Here is a 27,598-nt window from a genome sequence, read left to right on the forward strand (position 1 = left end):
GGGCACTGTGTGGTCTCGGCGCGGTAAATGTCATTGGGCGAAGGTGGATAATCATGACCGAAAAAATTGTGGCGGCATCGTAAATAGCGTTGAAATATTGCCGCATTGATTTGGGTAGCTGCTTGGTGAAAAGCTTGGGAAAATTGTTTGCTTTTCTTCGTGAAACTTGTTTTGTATGGAGCGAAGGTTTGTAAATTTACTGATTCTGCAGGTGTAGATAATAAATATTGTACTGAATAAATAAGCTTTTACAAGTTTGCATTACAATTTGTCAAATTGTAGCCAACTGCATACGCAGTAGTGCTTATGGGTTATTCCTAGTACCACATGAATGAGGATGCCTCACCAAAACACCTCCAAGAGGCTGAGGGACTGACCACATCAATCACGTCATCGCATACCGAAAATGACTTTACTATAAGTAAATGATAGTCTACTATAAAACCACGTGTTTCGCTTAATCTTCGACATACGGACATACGGAGCTGACATCGTACATAACTTAATCAGTTATTGAGCTCATATAAGGCATACAAGATGCTAGGTTTTTTTCTTTCGACAATTCCGTGAATGTAATGATGTCTTATGTCTTAAGTCGTTTTTTACTTGTCTTGTGCGCTCGTGTGTGGAGTACTGCATTAGCAGAATAGAGGCAGAATAGAGGCAATACAACGGAAGTTTACAAAACTTGCTTTAAAATGCGACCAATTCAGAGGACTTACCACCATGCCAAATTATTGCTCGCTTTACCTTCTACTTGGCCTACACACGCTCGAACACTGTTTTAAGGTAAACCAATGTGTATTTGTAGCTACAATATTAAACAACGAATTAGCCATCCCTTGTTTATTAGAGAAGATCAACATATACGCGCCTTCGAGTCCTCTTCGCTCTCGTAACTTCCTTGTTGGTGAGAAAAGGCGTACCTTATATGAATACAACGAACCGTTACTAGCTATGACAAGGCAATTCAATTATTGCAAATTCAATTATTATTATTATTGCGATTTAGGTGTTCTATTAGACTCTATTGTAAACCTAGATCAACATTTTGACGCTATTATTACCAAAACAAATAAGGCTTTAGGTTTAATACTTAGGTCTAGCCGTATGTTTCATGATCCTCTGAGTCTAAAAGCGTTGTATTGTTGTTTTGTCTGTCCGATCATTAAATATGCGTCTGTTGCGTGGACCCCGATTCGAATGACAAAAATCGATAGGATAGAAACAAACACTCGAATTGCCATTAGTAGGCTGCCATGGACAAATCGATTGGAGTTTCCATCGTACATGTCGCGCTGTTTATTGTTAGGGCTCGATACTTTGGAGAATCGTAGGTAAGTGGACCAGGGGTTATTCATGTTTAATTTGTTGACTGGACTCATCGATGCTCCTTACTTGTTGTCTTCGCTAAATTTTTACGTTCCAAGCACAGTTTTAAGACCCCGACAAATTTTAGCCATTGACCACCGCTCTCGTCTCTACTGTGCTAACGATCCGTTGCTTAGTATGACCAAAATTTTCAATGATTGCTATAGTGTTGTAGATCTTTCCTTTAGTTTTCCCAAATGTCCAAAAAAATTGCGTGATTTTTGGAGCTCTGCACAAGTATAGATGTACGTCTAGGCTTAAGTATTGTATGTGGGCTGCTAAAGCTAGATGCAATTAATGAAGTAAATAAATAAATAAATACATGGTCTAATCACTTTGGTATGAAGTTAACTACCAACGCATTTAAAGAGAATATTTTAGTAATTTTCAATTTTTGCGACACCGGATCAAGGCATATGTTACGACAATAAGGGGGTTTCAAAAACTAAAGTGAAACAGATTAAATAACTTGCTGCATAGCAACAAAATCCTGGGCTAAATTTTACCAATCGGAACACTGAGAGAGCACAGTACACAGTAGTTAAGTGCATTCATAAAAATGGCTCGCAAAGCTTTGCACTGGACCCGCAAACGTGTTAACTCAATTAGTATATTGATTCTACATTCCAAAGAACGCTCTGAATGATGCTATTCTGCAACCAGCAACATCATTATTCCATCTCAGGTATGTTGCTTAACGATCGGCTCGTTAAATTGATGATAATTTGCTGCGCAGCAGCCTATGCCTTGTTTTGCGTATCACATTCGGCTGCCTGTTAATCTGCCGAAGAATTTCGTTCCAACGGTACTGCCGATTTAACCGGACTGTTCTAAAATAATAGCACAATGCTAAGTGCAACAAGGTTCGATTGCGGCTTTTACTCAATGAAATATCGAACGTTCGCAAATCTTAGCAAACCTATCCTACCTGGCTGCGATAGGGAATGTAACCTTGTAGGATTCGAATTCGGTACACGCGGTGTACACGCTATATTTCTTTTGCCCAAGATACACACTTTCAAAATGATAAATTAACAAGATTGCTGCAGTTTTCGGTTCGAATTTCACATCCAACGATGTTGAAAATTAATTTGCATGCATCAGCTGCCCCAAAAATCCACAATGCGTCGAAGCAGTCTCTACCTCACGGCAATTCTGCGCGTTCCTGCGTTCTGCAGTAGCCAGCTCGAACAACAAATTGACCAATCAATCTTGCCGAAAGGAAGGAAGGCCCAGCCAGGGCCGACGAGTTACAGCCACAGCTTTTTGTTGCTCCCTTTTCCGTCGCGTCTCCGCTTTGCACATCCGACAGCCCAGCGCGATCCCGATGCAGCGGTGCTCAAGCGGATATCTTTAAAATATATTATTTCCCAGCTCCCGAATGCACAATCGCAACCGGAATCGCATCATTATGCTCACGCATGTGATAACAATTTTCTGCATAACCGCACACCGGCGAAGGCTGTGGAGCAGTTTCCTTCCCGTCATTCCCTCGTGCTCGTGGAAGCAGACTGCACTTGCACTCCCGGCTGCAGCAGTTGAGCGCTGAGTTAATTCTTCTGCCTCGCAGGAAGGATGTCCGAAGGATGCCCCCCGGCATGCAACGACACGGAGACGGCGCGAAGATGCGAAACAAGGCAAGAAGAGAAGCCCTAAACAACACGATGTCCGATCGAAAACGCTAAGCTCCAAATACAGAAGCTTTCGTGATAAGCTTATTTAATATAATTTGAATACTTTCCAACACCTCGTTCATACTGTTCCCTCGCCCTCTCGCCAGTGTGCGGTGGCGAGGCTGGCGCATGAGCTCTTTTATGTTATTTTATGGAAAAAGACCAACTATATACCATAGGAAAGAAAAACCTGTCTCGAAAAACTCTCCCTCCCTTCCTGCCAATAACAGTACCCCTTACAGCTTACCCCACCTAAAGCGGTTCGTTGAGAAAGTGAAGGATGAAATAATTTAGGAAAATTATCATAACTCCCATCGCTAGAGGAGAGCCGATCGAAGACGATCATTCCATCATTCATTCGTCGTGCTGATGGCCCGATGTTTAGTATCCTAAGACTGCCACTCCAGGATGGAGGCAACGTTTTCAAATCCAAATCAGCCATACGTTTGACGTGCCGGGAGAAACTGAGGTAGAGGAAAAAATCGTGAATGAAACGGTTCATGACCAACCAATTAATTTCCTTCTTATAGATCGAAGACGGGCGTTTCGTTTTTCCTTCCTTTTTTATGTATGTTTCAAGACACAGACCTTGAACTCTGGACTCCATCTGAAGCGATCTGAACTCTTTCATCTCGACGGGATGGAAGCGACGGGATGGATCGCGTGGAGAAAATATTGACAGAAATCAAACTAAATCGTTGCTCTGCTTCAATTAACAGCCGAACGAACTCAACCGATTAGACCAACAGTTACCGTGTCAACCCCATGCAGACGAATCCTTGTGCGAACTGATCGTATCATGCACGCGGGGCTGCATTGGAAGCTATTTTTACCTCGCAGCAAACAACGAAAACGAATGGCCCAAACAAGAAGGCCCCTCCAAACGATCCTACGAAATGACGCTGGCTTCGAATAAAAACAGCCGGCGCGTTTCAGCCGGGAAGGTGAAAGATTGCAGGATGGATTTCATCTCGCAGAAATTATTCACCAACAGAATCAACCGAGTTGAGTAGTGGAGCAGGAAAAAAACACACACACACATCCTAATGTAGCTGTCATTGGATGATGAGTATCGTTGAACCTGTCAGTGTAGAAACTGGCGAAGCAAGCAATCTATATACGAAAGGTTACGAAAGAATCGATCGAATGGAATGCTAGATATTGTTTATTATTTTATAGCGATGAAAAAACTAAACTTTCGCAGACTTTTTAAAGCGTATACGAACAGCTCAGCTAATCGAGATATTTTGAAAATACATCTCCTGTTCCTTTAATCGACCCATCGCTCGATTCATCAACATAGATGAATATGTTGCGCAATTCCTCTCGACATAGAGTGTATTACATTGCAAGCACATTGAGTGGAGACACCGTGTTGGGTCGCCTTCGCCATTGCTTGGTCGTATTCATAAGCATGCGCATCTTAGAAAACGCATCCGGAATGCATTTCAACGCCATGCCGTGCCACCCCTCCCTAGTCCCGGACGAACGATCAACTATGTTGTATGCTGCGGAACATAGAACGTCTGCCAACAAACCGACCCGCTCTGACGGCCCGCAGCACCGTGCTAGACAGAGAGCACCCGTGCCCGGTACCGAAAGAGAGAATCAGCGCTTTGCCGACGAAATTGAAATGTGACTAAAAGACAAATGCATCGGCATATATTACAACTGCAAAATAATGAACATACGCGATACCGGTGCATCGGCTGTGCGAGTGGTGAGTGGTGCATTCCGTAATGAAAGCCATCCCGCCAGCACTCTGCCTCCACCCATTCGCAGCAGTCACGACAGGACCTTCGACGGACTTTCATCGCTGTCTCGCCGCGCTTGGCGCACGCGGAGGCACACAGTTAGACTTCCATTTTTCGGTTTCAATTTCAGTGCAGTGTGAAGCGATGTGTTTGGCAAGCGGACTGCCTATTCAAAATGTACACACATACACACACACACTGATGCACTCGCACATACGACGCAAGTCGGTTTTAACCGCTGAATACTAATCCAACCCGTCTTAGTTTTAGTTTTCCTTGGGATGCCATGAGCGATGGATTCATTTTCCTTTGCACTCTGATCACTTAATCTCGTCCAATTGTGGTGGAAGGCAATTGGAGAAGCGTTACCTCATCTTAATGCACGACTCACGCGCTCGTTACGGGGTGGCTTTGGGGAGGAAATGCATCCTTTGGAATTTTGAGCTTTATGTTGATTTGCAATAAGTAGTCACATTGTTATGATAAATACCTCCAGGTGTTTTGTCCAGTGGAAAAATCGATATCAAAGATCGAAATAGTAAAACTAAACATCTGATAAATTTCTTAGATCTGAGACATTGTTATTGTTATACGCTTTGTAAAACATTATCAAATAATTTTATGTAAGGTCAAATGCAACAATATGTACAATCCATAAGAACGATCTTGAAATCGATCGAACAATGATCTCAGGCTCAACCTTAAATCCCAAGTCAACAACATCTTGCCAGCAACATCTACAAGGACTGATACATCGCGTCCATACTTTGTTCATCTATCTCCGTTTCCAACCAGGAGATTCCTTATTCCTGCAATATTGTATTCGGTTTCGATTCGTTTGACTTCGAAGCTAATTTAATTAGACGAACGTGACATTATGTCAAATTATATTGCCGCGTCATACGCGCGTCCCATCACGCGCTCTGATCCGCGGTCCGGCATGGAGACGAACTGCAAACAAACGAACTGCTTCGTTCTCTTTACCGACTGTTTTATTCGCTTCATCTACCATCAATGCGGAGCGCTTTAGGTTGACTCATTGAGATGCTCAATCGATGCTTCACCCGGATGGTCGGGTGTCACACGGTGCCATACCGTGTCAGCGTTGGCGCTGGCGGCGTGTCAGACAGAACGCAAACACGATCGCCGGTGGACATGCTCGACAAATTTTCCAACACCTCATATGGGTAGGCACGGGGTTCGATTGTGAATATTTGCAATCTTGCAAATATATCTTTCCTGAGAAATTCAATAGCACTTATAAGATTATTTATACAAAAACCCAATTTTTGAAAATTCAAACAGTTCTTAGACCACTCTGTTTAAATGAACATGATTTTTATTTTCGTTGATTCACATCGCTCTGGATACACCAGTATGCAAAGATCGATCTCAATGGATTCCATTTTCCCTGTGTACAACGTTTTCTCAGCAATTCGACTCTAAACGAAACAATCTCACGGAACCGTAGAGCTATTTATGGACATCTGATCAACTACAATATCGCGATGACTTTACCTCAGGCCCCGTCCTCAGCATGTCTGTCACCCGGCAGAGGGTTGGTAGAACCGTCATCTAGGGCATGCAAGCAACCGGAAAGGAGACAGCAAATCGATTAGTAAAAGCATGAAAAATAATAATATCGAATACAGTGCCCGGGACGAAGTTGATGGACGAGCCGTAAATGTGGCCGCAACAACGACACAACGCGATCGAAGGACCCACACTTGGGCCTAGGCGGTTTCATCGCCCAATGATGGACGGTGGAATGAAGCGTGGATGTATGCATAAAGAAATACACGTACACGCGGTGTAACCAAACAGCAGGGTCGGGACAAACACGGGACACCAGGCTCAATGGTTCGTCCCCGCTCGTTCGATGTGAAAATTTATATCAAATTACTGTACACAATTTCGTTGCTGCAGGGGGTATGCCGAGCGATCGTCGCACGGTCGGTTCAATACTTTTCTTCACGGTCGGATTTGAGACTTCGCTGGCACACTGTTGGTTTACGAAAGGGGAAGCTTGGCCGCAAGAAGAAAAGGAAAACAATCACGCCAGTTGGGGGCTATAAAACCATGAACATAATAATGAACACGACAAACAGTTTATGGTTGCTTCGTCATAACGGAACATGCAGATGCATTTAATTGAGTTACAGAGATTGCAGTTTCATAAATCCATATCCAAAAGCCAATTGGTCTTATTATTATACATAAAACGTAATTCGTTTGATAACTTAATGTATTACTTTTTTTATCTTATCTAATAAGTTTTTTTATCTTTTCTTTCGAATTGTTGAAAGCTAGTCTCAAATATTTTTGAATTATTTGATTTTAACTTACGCCATATAAAGAACATTATGAAAAACAAATCGTGCTGTGAATTAATCATAACAATGAAGAAACTTTAAAAATTAGGCATCTATTAAATCTAGCATAAAACGATTAATATTGCAGTTCTCAACTGTCATACTGACCCTAGCGCTGTAAGCTTTGCCTAACCTAACCCACTAACAATGTTCCAGCAACTTGAATCTTTCCCTCAGTACGTGCTGCATAGTCGCGCAAAATAAAACCGACTTTTATTGGCAAAATAAAGCCAACAGACACGTCTCCAAACTGCCGTCCCTTACAAAGTGCCCTTTCATCGAACCTTACTCACGGATTTTAGCTCAAGCAAATAGAGAAATCACACACTTAATACGAGCTCCACGCTAAAATGCATCACACAGCAGAGCTGAATGTACGACGACCCATTGCAATAGCACGCAGCTCTGATGAGCTCCTCCAACGATCGTACAGTTTTCCGCCCCCAGTTATCATCTACGCCAGCCTACGGCTCCTACCGTTTGCACGGAAAATGAATATTCATCCCCATGACAACGGCAATAAAATGGATGACAAAAAACCAACCTTCGGAGTGTTGAAATAGAGGCAAGTAGATGTACCATCCACACGGAACGGAAGCATACGTAATGGTAACCGACCGTGTACATAATGCAGCCAATACTGGCTGCAAACTGCACACTGCACTAACGCGTCTCCGCCACTTGATGATGGCAATGGTCATCTTTCCCGTGCGCACAGCACTCGACACCACACGTATGACGATGATGATGGCAAGTATTAATTAATAGAAACGTGCTATTGACTCTGAATCGGCAATTAATCAGCATGTTATGGATGTAATTTATCTTGCCCGAGCAAACATGTGACCAGCACTTCACCTGTAGAGTGGGTTTGTGTATCTAGCACTAAGCGCTGAGATGCCTTTCTTTGATTAGAAATTGCATTTATAGCAACAGGTAAGTGGATTGTGCATTTGAACAGACGAACGACAGGTGAGAGAGAGAAGATTGTAGCTTTAGTGTTTAATTGCCATATAAGCTTTTGCTGCAAAAGTGTGTTTTGTTTTACAACGAATGGCAATTTTGAACGAATTGTTTGCACCACCTCGCTTTGCTGTGATTTGACGTTTCGAAATTATAACGAGTGTTAAAATGATCACCCTTCCAGTCTCCCCAGATTGCAATTCCAAATCGAAAACACTAATTCCACAACATTTCAGCGCTCCGTTGAATGAACAGCGTTGAACGATCCATCCACTACCGTTGCGTATTTATCGTTGCATTAATAGTTAATTAAAATTGTAAACATCATGAATGATTGTAACCATAAATATTGATGCTGCGGCGGATTGCTCCTCTCGACGGCTCGAGCGTCATTTTGCACTCGAGGAAGTGCAATCCGCCTGGCCGACTGGCAGTCCTAACGAAGGCAATAAATAAAACGTAACCAAACGGGCTAGCACCTAGCAGCACGGGCCAGTCTCGTGGTGCACGCTATAAAACATGCAATCTTTTGATTGCAAAATTACGACCCAACACGGGAGACACGGGAGAAGGGTTTGAGAAATTACGATCCCTTTCCACGGGACTTTGAGCCCTGTCCCTCGACGTCAAATCGACGCCACAAATGTGGGCCGCAAAGGACGCCACGCATTTATAAACGTGGTGCTGCTGCTGGTGCGGCTTCTGGTTGGTTGGTTCGGGCTCCCGTGTTCCGTAACGCATTCCCTTCGGATGGCGACTTACCTGTCGTACTTGTTTGAATTGCTCCTCGAAGCTCCAGCCGTTGTTTTGTTGCGACGAGTTCGACGTTTCACTCGAGGTTGACGAATTGGAACCGGGATTGCCTGGGGTGATTAAAAATTGGAAAGCGAAATGCGATTTCAATACCACGGGTTCCGTGCAACAATTTGTTTGTGTCTCTGCGATGATATCCGGTTTATGAAAGTATGGATGTGATGCTTCATATGGAAGCCAATTTGATCGTGTAGCGAGCTTCTTTATTGCTTGTTTTGGTTACTTTTTATTTTAAATTTAACATTATTAAATATATATTTATTTAACGTTTAGTTTTGGAACTGCTAAAAAGTAGCAAGGAAACAACAATTCTTTTATTGGATATTACTTGGATGATTTTGGTAGGAGGATGATGAAAGAAGACAAAAAAAGAGATAAAATATCTCGTTCGCAGCATCATCACGTTTTTATCGATGAATTCATCAATTGTATCATTAAGTTTTCATCTAAAGCCTGGATTACAGTTCATGTGATATTGAACCTGAAATTTTGGGGGTTTCTGCTATATTGCATTATCTATGTATCAGACTAGGGCTCATCGTACACCAAAAGAAAGGATATTAAATTATATATTAGCAGCATTATATATAAACATATTAACATAAAAAGGATATTAACATATTCAATTTATAAATTAAATGCATTTCCTCGATCAAAAAATAATGGTCAGCGGTGAATTTCAGGGAAATGCATTTAATTTAATCATTCAATATGTTTTGTAGTCTAATTATAAATTTAATATCCTTTGTTTTCGTGTATGATAGACTATATCCTAATAAATATTATTTATTTTTTTAAATATTGTTTTTTATGTATATATTAAAAAAAAACAAAATTTCGCGTTAAATTTCACGTGCGGTCTAAATCGACCTTAAATCCAAATTTTTATGTTTCAAATGTAGTCTTAGCTTTTAGATATGATCATTAGAAACCTAGTATAAATATGAAATTTAATACATCTTACAATATGACTTCTAGATTCTTCAAAGGATTAACATGATGTTCGATTAAATTCATTTTTTTTTTAAATTGTGAAGTCTAAAAGCTCTGTGATTTAAAAGAATACATGATTAAAATAAATGTTTTTTTTTTTTAATTTTTGAGACTTCGCGATTTCTGCATCATAAGAAAAAAAAATCAATAAAATGTCATAAAAGAAACTTCTTACCATCCTTGCTGATCGGTGCATTCGGAAGGGTGAAGGAAAAATTGCTCCCATTCTGTGGCCCCGTCTGCGATTGTGAACCTCCTCCAGCAGCTCCACCACCTCCTCCTCCGCCGCTGGCAACATTCATAGAACCGCCACTAGAACCACTCCCACCACTTCCACCCCGTGCTTCATCTCTACCGGAACCGAACATGCCCATGCCGTTGCCGGCTCCGTTTGCAGTGCTGGCGGCAAGAGCGGCCCCGAACGGCGACGAGGCAGCATGGAGCGCCGCAAAGTCAGCCGCCATTTGTTCGCCCATCAGTGCGCCCACCTTCATGTCGCGCACCTGCATCTTCAGCTTTTCGAGCACGTCCCCATGGTGTCCCGCAGCCAGCCCCGACGCCAGCCCGGACAGCCCCGGTACGTTCATGTTGAGCGCCGTCAGATTGCTCAGCACGCCCAGCGGATGGTTGGCCCCGAACTGGGCGGCTGCGGCTGCTGCTGCGGCTGCCGCTGCTGCAGCGGCCGTTGCCTGGCTGTGGGGAGGAAAGAATTTTTCGGTACAAATTAATACACTCCTAATTAGAACCGGTCAATCGCGCTTACCTTAGCTCCGAGTGATGGTCTGGACTTCTGCCAAACTCCATGCCGGATGTCATCTTTGCGTCCGGCGACGGGCGATTCACATTAACGCCCTCGTCGCTCGACTCACCTTCCCGGCCGGGATCCGTCTCGCGATCGGAGTGTTCGTCTGCCGTGTGGGACTGTGGGAAGAATGGAAACGATGAAAAAGGTGCAATAAATACAGGGAAGCGGACAAACGTTTACAAAAGTTTCAGATGCTTGAAAATAAACACTGTAGGGTTTTTAAATACGACAAAGCTATTATTGTAACATATCAGCATATAAACATCATCCTACCAATATTATGCGGTAACACTCCCTTACTATAAAAGCGGAATATTCCCCACTACCGGAGAAGGTGAAAATAGGACAGAAAACAATTAATTATGAACAGCACGACAGATCATAGCATACCAGAGGAAAAATAAACCCCGCCGTTCTGAACATCTCCCTCCCATATCGGCAAAACGATCGAGATTGAGAAAAGCGTCGTGATGATCGAGACATGTGGGAAAACTGGCCTGCTCTGCCGATGCGTTGCTGCATCCCCAACGACGTTCTGCTGACGCTGACACAACAACTGTCCCGGCAAGATTAACCGACACGTCCATATATTTAACACTCGTTTTGATACATTGTCGCCGGTGTTGGGTCGCGATCTTCCGTCTGGTTAGCGTCGTCACTGGCACCCACGGAACGTGCGGTACCAGTAGAAAAAAAACGAACCCGCACACACACTTCGCGGAAGAGATCAACACTCCCGGGAACCAGGAGCACAGGACTGCTGACCGAAGTAAAGACGACGAGATTTGCTACCGAGATTAGCCGCTACTCTACCGTTTCCTATATCTAGCCAATCAGATCGTCGTACCCTTGTGCCCACTGAACGGGGGCGCCCGTTCCACAAACTGCCGACCGATAAAAATAAAATACAACGCATCGGTAGCACTTTTATAGCCACTTTTATAAGCCAGTGGATTTGGACTGATATTAAACTGTCAAATTAATGAAATTGATGTAATATTTACGCTCCCTTCTTTCGCTGCCGGATGCGCTCGCTGCGAGGCAGGGAAACTCGCATTAGGTGTGAGAGAAAGCGTGTACCTTCTTATGCGTGTACCCAGTCTGCGGGGAAGAAAAGCGTCATGCGGCAAGGTGGGAGCGATTTATTTAACACTTAACAACATTTTGATTCCGGACGAGGAATGCCAGGGTGGAGGCGGGCGTCAGATAGACGGCCCACTATGGCACACGCATGGAAGCACGGCGCTTGCCGAGTGTCACCACCGACAGACACACACTAGGCGGTTGAAAACATTCCCAGCATCATTTAAGAATTTTATTACATCCCCATGCCCATCCCTTGCCTTGGGGGTCCCGTCGTTTTGAGAGGGGTTGGGATCGCTTTAGATCGTCGGCGGGTCATGTGCGGTCAAAGCGCGACTCTAGGTGAAGAGGTGAATAAATAAAAACCACAATATTAATTTGCAAGGAAACGTGTTTCTGTTGATAGTGCGGCGACATGCCGGATGATGGAGGTTGCTGTTTACGATACCCGCGGACGCCTTTCGACGCCCGGTGCAGATGGAATCTAATTGAATAATTTATTGCTCACTAAGGAGAAGAGGGGAAAAAATGTTGCGATGACAGCGACCGAACGATATGACAAGATGCTTTTGATCAAGCAGCCGAGAGTGTTAATAGGAGGCGTGCTGATGAAGCTGTTTTAGTTCTCGCTTTATGATGTGACAAAGAACTGTTTCGTCGAGCTGGTTTAAGAGTTTTTCGGGGTTTATAATGCGATGGGATCAGTGTTGAGGTATTTTAAATGTATTTTTACTTGTTCAAAATTGTGCGATTGTAAAGGCAATTTAATAAATAAAGATAAATAATTAAGTAAGTAAGTAAGTAAGTAATGGCAATTTAAATACACTTGCTTATGCAAAATGTTCACCACCAGCGTTTCATTTATTTTAACAGCTTTAACTTTCCTTGTTTGATTTGCGGTAGTTTATACTCTTTGACAGTCTTAAGTTATGTAAAATCACACGCGTTCAAATCATTTCATACACAAAGCTTTGTTTTCTATTTGGTGTAACGTCCTACACGGACATGCCGGCCTAATCCGACTTTCGAGATATATTCAACAATACCACGCAGCCGGATAGTCAGTCCTTGCTAAGGGGAGAAGGTCCATTCTAGGCTAGAACCCATGACGAAACCGTCTCTATGTTTAAAAATATATCATTTTACTAAGCCTTATATTTTTGATTTTTGTACCAGACACATTTAAAAAGTATCAAAGAAAAAAATGTACATAAAAAATAAAAATGAATTTGTTTGCGTTACTGGAGATTAGAAAAAATAGTGTGATACAAGAATAATTGTTTTCAAGAATGACTCATTAAAAAATTGGAGGTTATGTTAACTGCTGTACGTGAGTACTTCTATGAATCGTAGGTATCGGAATAGACCAGTGACTATTGCAATCGAAATGAGTAACTCTAACTCTGAAATGAGTAACGTACAATAAGTTAATACATAAATGAAATAGTTTAGGATAGAGTTGATATATTCGCATATGATGCCTACTCGTTAGGCTAAAAAGATTTTTTGTATTCAGAAGTAACGGCTTTTTTCTTAGGGTTTGCATGGCTAGAAGGATAAGACATTATCTTATGAATTGTTTATACAATAACAAATTATTGAACGATATCGACACAAAATACCATGCTATCTTCGAACACAAACTATACGCCAATGATTAATACCGCAAACATAACCTATTTCACATCAAATCATTAAAACGGTCCAGACCCACAAGTCGACACCTCAACAATCCTGTGATGATGGCGCAAAGCAACACGTACGTATCCAATCTGGGCTTTGCCGGACATGGGTGCGTCCATTGAACAGCGAAATCAGCAACATGCTCCGTTTCATTACATAGCGGGCAGTGAGACTTTTCTCTTCCCTATGCAATGGTTTTTTTGTCTTCTACTGTCACACCTTATCGTGCCTGACTCATCGTAGCCGAGGACTGGTACCATCTAGCGGAAGCGGCGTTAAAAGAAGACGCATTGTATTTATTGATTTAACAGACATTTAAATGAAGCCGAATCTGTACCTCCCCGTTCCGCATTCGAACGTTTACGTTGGAGCGTCCTCCCCGGGTAGTGATGATGGGAGGATTTGTGTGTTTGACGCACTTCAAAATAACCCTTTCTGACGCCATAACGGAAGTGGGATAATAAAAATTCACGTTTCCCCAGATACACCATTGGTGGGATGATATTGATCGAGAAACTCACTAGTGATCGGAAACGGGTTGAAGTGGCCAGGAAGGGCGAATAATAATGGTAAAAACGCTCAAAACACACAGACACACACCCACAACGGCACAGCCAATTGGACAATGCTTGTAAAACGTTACCGCAAACACACGATCCGAATGTCGGAACACTCGAGAACAGTGAGCAGCAGCCGCAGCAGTGAAATTTCCATAGCATTACAATATGAAAGCAAATTGATCTTCGATCTTGGAAGAGCGTGGAAGAAATGTCAGCTTTTGGGAGGCGTTCTGTAGCTTCCGCGACGCTACAAACGTTCTAAGGCACACACGTTTTTTTACGGCCTTTTTTTTGTAATGAAATTCTTTTCTTAAGCAAATAACGCCCCAGCCCTGAGGGAGGAAGAGACATAATTTGCTTTGATTTTTCTTCTTGGATATACTTTTTTCTACCCTCCCGAATCGGTGCACCTTCCCTTTGTCGATCATTTAACACTTCTCCACTATCCGCTTTCTTTAATATTCGAGCCTACTTCCTCCTACCCAACCGATCCGAGGGTAATCTTCGTGGAAAGGAGGAAGAAATAAAGCACAAGACAAGCCTTTCGTTGAACGGATTCGTGTCATCGGCATCAACCCACTCGCCCGACTCGCGGCACATCATGGTGCATCATCAAAGGGAAGGAAACAGGAAATTTGAAAATCAACACAAGTACAATCACTCTTCGCTCTCATGTGTATTGAATGATGAAATATGACAAACTTGCAATATGAACAAAGAATGTTGAAGATGGTACAACCATGCATTATGAAGGTGGACAAAAATTATTGAAAAGTGGAAAATGTGGAAAATTACAACTTTAATCGCAATACAAAACAAAAATGTTCAGTAAATGTTACCGGTTCCAAAAAACAACGATTTTTTTATGTTTAACTGATCAATAATGTTCCGCCCATCCCGAAACGACAAAGCTGACACAAGGGATGGTTCGTTTATGTCGTTTTTTTTGTTAAAATGGACACATCACGAAAGGATTGACCACTTCACATCATCTCCGGGCTGCTCCGAAAATGTAATGTAAATATTAGACCTAGAAGAAAAGATAGAGCCCGAACAGTTCAACAAGTGTTATTTATGCCCCGGAGATTCCGATCCCGTAGCAATACCGAGAGGGCAACATAAAAGCCCGCCAACAAAGACGCCAATCCTCCTGAAGCGTCGGCAGGAGTGCCGGGCCAGGGGCGCTGTTTATTGGTTTTATAGTTCGGTTTGGTGTTTCGCACTTGTTTGGATATCTCGTTTAGATTTCCTCTACTTTACCGTCCAATAGGGGGAAACGAAAAAGTGATTCAATTCCACGCTTGAACAAATATTTTGTAAGATATACATTAATTGCTTAAGCAAATCGGATTTCAGGAACGGATAAGATAACAAACAGTTTCATTTATCTCTCGGTTTGTCTTAAATATCAATTTTTTGAGGTGGATGCCGGAACGTGGAGTGATTGATTCGTTCGTCAAACAAGGCAGTACATTTGTAAGGCGTTCGAGGTTTCATTTAAACAACTCAAAATGGAATTACATCTTTTAAAATATAGGTTTTGATTTTGGATTCTTTACATCTCCGGTATTTCTGCGGAGAATTTATCAAGCATCGATTTTGTTATTTAAAGAAACGTGTTGTCATCAAACTCGTGTGCTTCCCATTCATCTCGATGACACACACATCCGGCATCTTGTCTTATTGTCATCACCGCATTATTTATATAATCAATTTGACCGTTGATTTATCAAACAAAAGAAGAGGTTAATTAATATTAACAAAAATGCTTCTACTACATACACCTCTTCATTGCTTCTTATATGGTGGTCTATGTTTAACATCTTGCCTGCGTTTGCTTGTGAAACTGATTAAAGATGCATACGGACATATTAAACCCTCTGTGCGACTCAAGAAAGCTACTTTGTTGCATGGTGCACTGTGCAAAAATGTTTGGCCCGCGTCAGTCCTCCATTGTGTTGTGACAAGCTGAAGTCATCTTAGGACATCGTAGCCGCTGCTTATTCCAGATTACTGCAGATGTTGTGCTTTCCATTTGCAATATGTATTACCATCTAGTCTGGAGAATCCTTCCAGCCAGAGCACTGCTGCTTCTAGGTGGTCCATCATAGATTAACATGCCTTCTTCCGTCCCAAGACTCTCCCCGGTTCATCCGTTTCCACACCTCAGCAGACCCTGCTTTATTACGTGCGATATAAAGCTTTATAGTTCAACCGTACGAAGTAGTCTCCAGCCAGCCGGTAGGGCTTCAGGCGATGGCTTACAACAATAAAGCATCCTCGGACGTGAAAAAAACACACAGACACGAGACAAGCGCGCACGAGGACGGCGGGATTGAAATGCATTATTACAAACAAGAAAGTCGACCCCTTGGGTTGAGACTCACCGCGGCCAACCCGTCCAACCGTCAAGAGCCTTTTAATATCAATGTGTGACTTTGGTCCGACTTTACCCGGCAGCCGGTCGCTTGGTTTCTGGCGGGGGTCATTCCGTCCGGCCGGATGGTATTGCATCGGTATTGCGCTCGATGCATCCCAGTCCAGGCCCGGCGAGCGAGCTCACGGACGATAAATACATTCGTAAGGGTAAAATCAATATTTGCTCGCTTATTCACGCAAAGCGTACAGCTTTTTTTATTTATCATTCATTCGTTTTCTGCTGCTCCTACGCCCAACTTTCCGTTTCCTTGATCAAACGGACAACAATGATGATGATGATCAGGATAATGTAATGTGAAGATTTTATCCCGCTCCCAACACACACACACACGGATGAACAGTGGTGTGTGGAGTGTGTTAGGTGCTTTAATGCAAACAACGCTATGGCATAGAGGCGGTCGTGATTTGCTAAAAGAATTCTCGGCACCTCGCACAGGGCTAGGAGGCTCTCTGCTCATGTTCGTGCATGGAGCACATGCTAATGAACGATAATTATGACTTGTCTATAGAAGAGCATCGTGTTTTTTATCTTTCTTCCATTCATTTGCATACACCTCGGGCAGATCAGCATTGCGCGTTGAACCACGTTAAGCTTGTTAGTGTAGCATAGGTCTAGAAAATAACTCTTTTTATACTGCATTTCATTCAAGTCGTGCTTCGATAGAGAATCACGTTTTGTCAGTTAGTCTAAATGATACATTATGACTTATTTTATTCGTCTTAAGACAGCGAGAGAAACAAATCGGTATTAAATAAAGAAATTTAACTAATCAAATGATAAACACCGATTATTGGAGCTATTTGAAAGGTGTTATTGAAGATGAGACAAATTTTCTAAGGTTTTTAAAACAATTTTCCTTCCGCGGTTAGCTTTCTAAAACAAATGAGTCATAATTCGAAACAGCGAATGTGCTGTTCCGACTACCATTTCCGCAGAATGCAATAGAATTACAACACACGATAGATGTACAAAAATAGACCCTGTACAAATAGAACGCGATATCATCATAGGCGCCCCTCCCAACAGATGCCCGGCTAGCTCAGTCGGTAGAGCATGAGACTCTTAATCTCAGGGTCGTGGGTTCGAGCCCCACGTTGGGCGCAAAGTTTGTTTTTTTTACATTTTTAGTTGTCTATTGCACAAAAAAATTTTAATCCAGACTATGTGGTGGATTACATTTACGAAGAGAGGTTTTAATTCATTTCTTGCGCCTATGATCGACAATGAAGAGTGTTCTGGCCGTATCTGGCCGAATCTGACAATCTTAATGACGTAAAATGTATGTGAATTTGTAATATTTGAATTTCTTTCTACTAACGATGATGCAAAAAACATCCTATTTTGATACCATATTTGTCCCCTCTAACGTTGCTACGTCATACTTAACCACACTGATTAAACAAACATTAAAATGGTTGTTTTCAAATGAAGTTTAATTAAGACAGATCCAAAAACCAAATTCCTTCCTTTACCCTTGAAAATCAAAACCATCCTTAAACAAACCATTATAATTCATCCAATTGATATCACTAACCCGCAAAGCTTGTTAGGAATCAGAAACGATACTGACCATTGATTGCAATGCGGGTCTTGTTATGTTTGCCAAACGAGCTTCTCCGTTTCATGGTGACATTTCATACCCCAATTTCTCAATTATACACCAGCAAAAGGCGCATTGTTTGGGAAAAGCGATACTGTTTACCGCAAGGCTTGATTGCCTATCCCAACGATCCTCGATGTTTGAACCCTGCGAGGAAGATATCTCTGATCTCAATCATCTGCAAGCCCTGGATATAGTAGAATACGTACCCCTAGATAAATTATTGCAAACCGACCAAAAATTGAATTGTCACAGAAAGGCTTCCTCACGCGATCTCGCCCTTGCACCGCAGTTCATGGGTCAATCAAACCGGACCGAGCAGCTAGCTCTACTACCCGCAACCCATACAATTACCAAATTTCGTAGTGGATCGATTAGGGGCACAACACGACAATGCTTCCCAGAAACAAGGCGTGAAAAATGGAATCCGACCCATTTTCACATCCCCGATCGAGCGTTCATAATTCGTACCGGACGATTTTACCACGCTTGTCAACTGTCTGGACGCGGCCCCGGGGCACTGTTAATATGCCTACTTTTCCCCCACCCCCAGTGCGTCAGGACAGGCGCACTTTTCTACTCGTGGCTCGTGCGGGTATTTTTCCGAATGCCGAGCAACTTAATTAAAGCAAACTGTACTGGGACAGCAGCAGCAGCAGCAGCTAGCGGAGGCGGTCCGGATTGGCGAGGTGCGGGCAACATTATGACATTATGATTTATGTATCGATCTGCTTTATACCCATCGAGCGTGTTCGTTGACCTGCCAGACAGGCGTACTGGTACGGAGCTAAAGGCAAAGTACGGTATGAAATTGAATCCTTCAAATCCTTCCGCTCGGAACCGGGCCCGGCAAGACACTTTCGTTATGATATCATTCCGTTTCTGTTCCAGTAGGATACTGTTTCTACTGCAGTTTATTGCGAAGAGGAATCAAATCGTCTTCGTTTGGCTTACCAACTACTCATGGCACCAGGGCGGGCGTACACAGTGTGTCTTGAGAGGCGCATTCTTGCGTGGCTTCCCTGGAAGGAAGCCCGCTAGACGCTTGTCTTTACGCCGAGACGGTACACCTGGCCGCTACTCGGTGCTGCACTGGTCCGCTCACGTTGACAGTCGGCCACGTTGATAGCAATATAAAAATTGTGGTGAATATAAACGAAGGAAATTCGATATTGCATATGGATTTTAATTTAAATGGAACGCACAGGGTGGAAGTGGGTGTCTTGGGGGAAGGTTGGGTATTAGTAGAAACTCATTCTATGGTACAGTTCCCGTAAGTACTTCGGAACGTGCCCAACCGGTCAACGTTGTGTTCACGTTTTGCTATGAGCTCACATGAGCTGCTTTGGAACTCGATGAATAGCACAGGAATGAAGCAAATGTACTTATACGAAATGCAATGGTGTGGAATTAATATCGTTCTTCTTCAGTTTTAAACGCAAACTTGGCGTAAAATAAAACTTAAACTACGTTTCATTTTGCTGCCAATGTGCTGGTTTATACCATTTGCATGGTAAAGTTTTAAAATCATTTTAATGTGTCATGTAATATTAATTAGAAATTGTACCACGAAACAAAACGATGAATATTTCATCTCCAGAATATAACCTCCTGGGGACTTTTATTGATTTTACAGTATTGAACGTGCTGCCCGATGGGTCGACATTTCCAAACAGAGCAACGCTACGTCGTCCTGCCCCTATCGTGCGCCTTTTGTGCATAAAATTACGCTACATACTTGCGCTCGCCTACAAAGTTGTGCCTTTTACGTAAATAAACCATTGCCGTTGCATGCAGCCGAAGGGGCGGTACCGTCCTGTGATGCTCGGTAAAGTAGCACTCAATTTTGCGCAATTCAATACCAGGGTTTAGGGCGAACAAAGGCGAGAAGCACCATACTCGATAGGAATCGATTAGATTTTAAAACAAGTTGAGCAAAAATAGATAACAATTGGTCAACTAACCAGCCTTTCTCTTTTGTTCTTGGCGTTATCAGTGCAGTCCGTTGGCACATACGGGGCGATGTTAAAATGGAAGCGAGCACTAAGCGAGGGATCCTGAGAAACTTAGTAGCTGACCGTAACGGTTGCGGTAATGATTGCACCCAAAATTAGCCACGGTTCGTTGGTCACGTTTCCTGAGCACATAATCACCAATCAAATGCCAAGCCATTGCATGCTTTAAAGGGGATTTGAACTCCGATATTGCTGTGAAAACAGTTACAGTATGAACATGTGAATGTAGGATTTTGTTTGTTTTGTAAACACTTTAGACCTCAATTTGAATGATAAAAACTTTTATCCTATGATGTAAAACTGCTGAACACGAGATGCTGGTCTAAATCGTGCACTAAGTGATGTAGGAATACACAAGTCTTATTAAGCAAGACAAAATTATAATAGCATATAATGCTACCACATTGGGTCCATCGAAACAGATTAAACAACAAACAAACAAATTAAACAATCAATTCGGACATAGATACGCATACACGATTGCATTTTATGAAACAACCTTTTAAGACACCCTTCGTATCTTAAGCAAATAAGTAAGTAAGTAGTTTTGGTTTATTAGAATTGGTTTATAACAATATTTAACAAGTTTTACATTGGTTCCGATCAATTGACCTCTACTCAATAATCTGATTCAAATAACGCTTTAAGACAACCTTCAATGAAAGCAACTTCAACGGACTTTTGAGCCTGTGGTTGGTTCCAGTGACTAACGAGTCGATGAGGACTAAAATCACTTTACATCTTTATACAGACAGTGGTTGGTACTTATTTTTCATGATTGGAAAAACACTGATACTAGCCACTATGTATCGAAACACTCGTGGGTGATGATGATGGTCCCACCTCCACCCCTACATATGATCAAGAAGGACGATCTTTTAGATTACTATTTTTACAGTGATTTTTATTTTTATTTTTTAATAAATCTGCTAGAATTTGAGTTCGTTTGATATTTTCGAATTAGTGCATCATAGAATTTTGCATATCATATGCATGCCAGATTAGATGTAGATTAGACTTATCAGAGGCAGAGATGTACCAAATCTGGTGTTTTCAATTTTGATTAAAAAAATCCACGGTTATTTATCGGGTGAATATGGTATTTTCCCAAGTAAATTGGTTTTTTTCAATGGCGCAAAAGCTGATGTAATTTTTTGTATATTGCATGTAATTTGTATCTATTACTTGGCTACCGAGGCACAGTCCTCAACTTGTAGGACCTAATAAAATGCCCGTCATGGGCTCAAGCCTAGAATGGACCGCTCATCTTGATAAACCGATAATTTTGTTAAACCATCATCTATAATCATACGACTTAACAACAAGCCCGTAATGGGTTCATGCTCCGAATGGACCGTGTCTCTAATCGTCGGACTGACTGTGTCCTGCTATGGTAATCAATAAGTCACTGAAAGCCAGACCCCTTAGTGGTACAGTGTCAAAGAATGAGTACAAGAAGATCATCTATAACAATATAAGGGGAATGTCATTGCTCAAACCATAATTGTGCGACAACCATGATAATTTGCCATCTCGATCAGTGTGATAAACTGTATTGTTTTTTTTTGTGCAGCTACTCAAATTTGCCAAAACATCTTTCCACAGTTTTCCATTTCGTTTTTAACAACCGTGTTATGCAAAAACTCGTTTTATTTCAATTTTTTACCAGATCCTGGTTACGTACCTTGATCTGATGGATTTAATTTTTTTTGAAAACATTGAACCTGCGTAAAAGTATATTGATAATTTTGTTTTAAATGAACTTTCGCAACAGATTTTTAATAAAAGTGAGCGTTTACAAACCTAGGTCTCATTGCACGACATCTTCAATGGGAAAATAAAGGTATTAAATCTAGCCACGTTGGAAATAGCATTAAATGTATTAAATATGTAGGTAAAGAGACCATGTATTTGCCTAACCTGCGTAAAAGTATATTGAAAATTTTGTTTTAAATGAACTTTTGCAACAGTGATAATAAATTCTTAATAAAAGTGACAAAAATTCTATTAAAACGAAAATACCCAATATTTATCGGGGTAAAAACGAAATAAGGTAAAAACCCAAAAAATAAATACCGTGTAAAAAGATTTACCCACCGGTACAACACTGATCAGAGGATATCTACTAAGAATAACACTCACATTCAATTCATATACAGTGAACCCTCTCTTATTTGAGAGGCGATGGGACTGTCGAATAAGAGGGGTTTTCAAATTACAGAGGTGGAAAGTGAATGAAAGGTCCATCCAAACAAGAAAGAGATAGAACATTTAGTATGCAGCCTTAACTGTTGCTATAGGAAACTGCGAACAGGATTGCCAATTTGAGCCTACATCATTCAATAACCATGGCAACACCATACACAAATAAGAGAGACACAGATTTCAGAGGTTTTCCAAATTAGAGGAACAAAAATGTACTGGAAATCAAGGGACTGTGCAAAATGTTCAAATAAGAGAGGTTTTTCAAATTGGAGAGGTGTCAAATAAGAGAGGGTTCACTGTATAACGGTGATAAGCTCCATTTAAGATGCAAATATAACTCTTTAATGTTAGCTGTCGGTCCTAAGCACTCATACTTGTCTCATACTCAAATGTTATTGAAGTAGTATTAAGACAGCCTTAGGTCACGATTGCTTCCATTTGCTAGCACGAAGTGATTCTTTGGTACATTAGCACATTTGCAATGTTTTACACGCTTGAATTTTAACATAAACAAAAACTTTTCTAATGGTTGGTAACGATTTAACAAACATGGATGTGAAAATAATCATTCTACGAAAACGACAAGAACTTCAGGGTCAGAAATCAATTATTTGGAAATTTTCGTTCATCCCAGTTCGGTTCGATGCACAAAGCAAATCCAAACAATGTGCCTTTGTGTAATTGGCCAGAAGCGATTAAATGAGGATCGCACTAAAACCAGCGCTCATGTAATGGCAAACACGAGAAACTGGATAAACGTAACACATGGCCACCATTCTAGCGAATACCGCGATAAACTCTTGGCCGAGCCGCCGAAAGGAACGAACGGAACGGAGTGCCACCAGGAGGTTTGCGAATTTTAATGAATGCTTCAACGCATTATCATGCATCTTTGTGTTTGACGCGGATGGGGCGATAAAAGTTTCTCCTCTCGCTAGTCGCCACGCCGCGAAGTGCGTATTAGGTATGCGTCTCTGTGTGTGTGGAGATGGAGATTGTGAGGATGTCTTTGGCTGGACAACTTCGCAACAGCGATCCGGGACGATCGAAACCTTCCGGCTGTCCGCTGGCCAGGGTTGCCAGGGTGTAAAATTGTAATAAAACTAAAGTGGTATGCCCGCAGTATGCTCGCTCTTTTTCTCTCTCACTGCTATTATATCTCCTTCTCACTCGCCTGTTTTCTCCCCCTGTTGTTTATAACCACCTCTCTCCCCCCTCCCCATTATGCATGGTAAATGCATCCCCTGCACTTCTCATTGATAGACCACGCCTATTTGTAATTTAATTTTTATTGCCTGCCCTTCTTCACTTTGCACGGCACACGGTTCTGTTTCACCGGTCGCTGACGGCAAGCTGGATGGCAGAAGAATGGAGGGGGTTAAGGGAGCGGCTGCAATCATCGGCCGTTCGTTGCAGCTTGCCACACCAGTGCTGTGTGCATACAAACGCAACCGCTCTGTGCTCTGGCTGGCGGGAAAAAGGACGAGTGTTGCTTGCCCTTTCCTACACTCGCTCAAGCTGCACACAAAGCTGGTCAATTTCTCCACCGTTGCTTTTCCTCTGATAAATGCGGCTTTTTACGGCTCCTGGCAGACACACAGACACACTCACAGACGTATGCACACTGCACCACTGTGAGCAAAAAACGCACGCAGAAAGGAATCGGTCGGCTGATTAAAACGGTGGAGCTCGTACCGGGGGGATGTGTGAGCGGGGAAAATCGATGGAATGCCTTTAATTCCGCGACCCGAAGCGGCACTCATTTTTAATTTCCGACCATTTCCGGTGGTAAGGTGCCTCCTTTCCTGCCTCCTCCGCCCACCCCCCTCTCCCATTGGGTCACCCGGTTAAAGCCGTGCTACTAGGACTCAGGAACCTTTTGCCCACCCTTTAGCGCTCGTAAACGGCAGAACAGGGTAGAGAACAATTACAGGCCGTTGGCTTTTGCAGTTTTAATTTTCATTTTGCTAATTTTTTCCCCCGATTTCCACATGCGTCCATTCTCTTCGCACTCTGCCTAACGCACTCCATGAAACGCTTGTCGGTGGAAACAAGGGGCAGTAAAGTTAAAAGATTATAATTTAATATCTACAGCCATAAAATACGACTCACGTACAAAAGTGCTTGGAGCTTCTAATGCGAAATAAAACAATTATTTAACAAGTTTTGAAAGATCAAGTCTCTAATATTGTTTAATTTTCATATTCTCTTATATGAAAATGTTTCATTTTTCTATGACATTAAAACAGATAAAAATCTTTCTACATTTATATAGATAGTGTGACCTAAATGAGTGTGTCTGCAACAACCGCCATTGGGCCGCCTTTGCCTAAACTTTGCTCTTTCTTCGCTTCTTCACTACAATCATCACGCTGTAGTAGCAGTAGTAGTAGTAGTTGAGCTCCCCACAAACTCATTGGGATGTGAAATTTCCTAATTGAATCGGGTCTCTTTGCTCGACGGTCGGTACTTTCCCACCATTTCATCGCATCCCCGGAACGCGCAGCCAACCACATCATTGTTAAATAAACCGAACGATTCATCAGCGCGTCAAGCATCTACTTGAGGTTCGAATTCTATTAGCAATCGATCATCAGACGCTGAATGCTCTCTGCTTGGCGCCCTCAATCCACCGGTACCGACTGCTAAACGGTGGAGGCATTTTCGGAGCATGGTGATGGTGCACATGATGGTGATGATGATCGTGATGAGGTTGGGCAGATGGAAATGGCTCACAGCAACAAAGGCCAGGTGGCAATGGGATGGCATTGGGCGTTACGCAAGGGACCAACCGATTTTCACCACACAAACCACGAACGATACGATCGCCCACAAAATCGCTCCAATCGGTTTATCTAATTGAAGTGAAAAACCACAATATTCGTCATCGTCTTTGGAAAGGGCGAGTGGGGGAAATGATGGGATTGGATTATGGCGGTAGGGCGAGGATGGATCGTAAAAGTTGACATTTACCATGACATTCAATGCCATTACAATTTTAAATAATTGTCGTTAAGTGAGGAGCATACAGGGTTACAAAAGTACAAAAGTATTGGAATGAAGCAGAGTTAATGCACAAGCTGGAAAACAAGAATTATAAATAATTTAAATAACACAAGCAAATAAACAGGGGACGGTTTTATTAACTTAAATAAAATTTGGTAGTTATCGTTATGGTTCAAATTACGGACAGATTCAAATTCCGAACATTTGGCATGCTTTTATAACATTTCTTCGTAACCCTGACGCGGTATGGTCAGGCTTTTTAATTTTAAATAATTGCCATGATGTACTAGAATAATTTAAAAATGTGCCTGACCCCTAATAGGCCCTAATGCTATAGTAAATAAATATTTTCAATCGGTCAGTTCACCGCCACAGGCATTCTTAGCAGTTTTGCTTCAAACCGACATCAGTGTAATTTCATCTATAACTCTTATTAATTTTGTCCAGATACATTGAAGTGCATCGGAATCCATTGTATAACCGGAATCCATTGTCAACCTGATAACAACAGTGTTTTATCATATTATACTCTGCATTTCTTTAAACCCTGTTTTTCATTCTGTCAGGAATCCGAAGCAACATTTTTTATCTTGTTCTAAATTTCGGTCGAAATTGTGACGAAGTAAATTTAAACGAAGTAAATTGTGATTAAATTACTTTAAAATATGTTTATAGGATTAAAGTTAATATTTTGAGGCTGTCCGGATTTCGAATCAAAACGTCCGTTATTTGAGACATGAATTTGAAACTATCTGCAACATTAATCAAAATATCCTTGCAATTTTATGATTATTTGCAATGTTTCGAGTAAAGAAATCTTTTTTTTCTAAAATATAGAATGTAAAGTAAGGAAGAAAACGAGTAAGTAAGTAAAGTGAAACGCATACAGCGGTTTGGTCAATTAAAATTGAATGAGTAAGAACATATTAAATGACAAAAATGCCTTAAGTGTTCGTAATTCAAAGGAATGCGGTGTAATGTTTTTTTTAAACAAAGTGTACATTAATTTCTGCTACATTAGAAATTAGAAATTATTTTCAATTGCATTTCATATCCTATTTACCGTTGCTATTCTTTAACTCTTTAGTTATTACATCGATACTTGCTAATATTTTCAATCTTAAACTTCATGGCTTAGTTATTTTCTTAGTTACTAAGTTTTGGGCTAGCCGTTTCTATCCATTAATCTTAAAAATCTTTGGCTAACTTTTACACTTCATGCTTAATATTTCTCAAAAATGTATTAAACATATTGTGAATGTCATAAAATTGCATAAATTTAGTTACTGCCCCTACTGGTTTTCTTTACGCCTATTTAAATAAACTTACAAGTTCTTCCAGTTCCCAGCCATTTTAAATTTGTCCCACATCTTTTTTGCCCATTTGCAGCCGGTCATTTCACCACATCGTCCGTTTTCAGCCACCATAAACCACGGCCACCACCCGCCTGTGGAAACGTAATCCTACTAACAAATTTCCACCGACAAATAAATGGTTGAACGAATTTGTCACCAGACCTGCATCTGCACTGGCTCTGAATATATGGCGGGTACAATTTCGCCGGCACGAAAAAGCCGACCAGAGAAGTGTCCTCAATTTGCGATTGTCCAACGGCAGCTTCCAGACAGGCGATCGCCGCCCGATAACCAGCCTTGATTGGTGTTGGTTGGGCCACTGCTGGTAAGATTGGTGAGAAAATGCAGGGCGTGTGAAAAAAAACCAACCATCCAACCGACCGAGCTGGACCACCGCGCAATGGAAATTCCACCGCCCTACGGTGGGAAAAAAAGATTTTTCCGAGTGTTCCAAACGTAACGAAATCCTTCACAGTCCTTGAGTCTCACCCGTCCACGAGTCGCCCAAGCCCATCGCGTTCGCTTTGATAAGTCGCAATTGGCAAACCAACCTTTCAGGCGGCTGCTGTCTGCTGCAGAATGCACGCACGCTCTTTGCCCGCAACTCTCCCGTCTCGTGCGTTCATTGCTTAGCTGCGTGTGCGCACCTGTGTACGCACCGGATCGTTGGTTTGTGACCTGTTCCAATTTCGATTCCGGCAGGCAGGCAGGCAGGCCCGGCCAATGGAAGCCAATGGAAGTGGCTTCGAATATGTAACCGATCGATAATTACCAACGCTCTTTCTCAAGGGTAATTACGCGAAGTGGTCATTCGCCGTTCCCTTTCGCCCAGCTCATCGGGCGGCCCCCGCCATCCACAACATGCCATTTCCGACGTTGATCGGTTTCCATCGCTCCCAAGATATGC

At 42.0% G+C, this 27,598-nt stretch overlaps 1 protein-coding gene and 1 non-coding gene across 19 annotated transcripts in view; one reads left to right on the forward strand and one right to left on the reverse strand.

Annotated features, from left to right (window-relative positions):
• Window positions 1-27,598, reverse strand: part of LOC5667193 (protein dead ringer) — a 105,391-nt gene that overhangs the window by 66,667 nt on the left and 11,126 nt on the right. For all 18 annotated transcript variants that reach the window (XM_061643082.1, XM_061643081.1, XM_061643066.1 and 15 more), the window contains exons 3-5: window positions 10,703-10,860; window positions 10,115-10,632; window positions 8,896-8,996 (exon numbers count right to left, since the gene is read on the reverse strand). In XM_061643082.1, the coding sequence (XP_061499066.1) occupies window positions 8,896-8,996; window positions 10,115-10,632; window positions 10,703-10,755 (672 nt within the window). In that variant the 5' untranslated portion in view covers window positions 10,756-10,860. The remainder of the gene's footprint in view (window positions 1-8,895; window positions 8,997-10,114; window positions 10,633-10,702; window positions 10,861-27,598) is intronic.
• Trnak-cuu (transfer RNA lysine (anticodon CUU)) lies at window positions 17,539-17,611 on the forward strand. The gene has a single exon. It is a non-coding gene; the product is annotated as a tRNA-Lys (tRNA).

The sequence above is a fragment of the Anopheles gambiae genome, chromosome 2 (assembly GCF_943734735.2).
Source record: "Anopheles gambiae chromosome 2, idAnoGambNW_F1_1, whole genome shotgun sequence".
Lineage (NCBI taxonomy): Eukaryota > Metazoa > Arthropoda > Insecta > Diptera > Culicidae > Anopheles > Anopheles gambiae.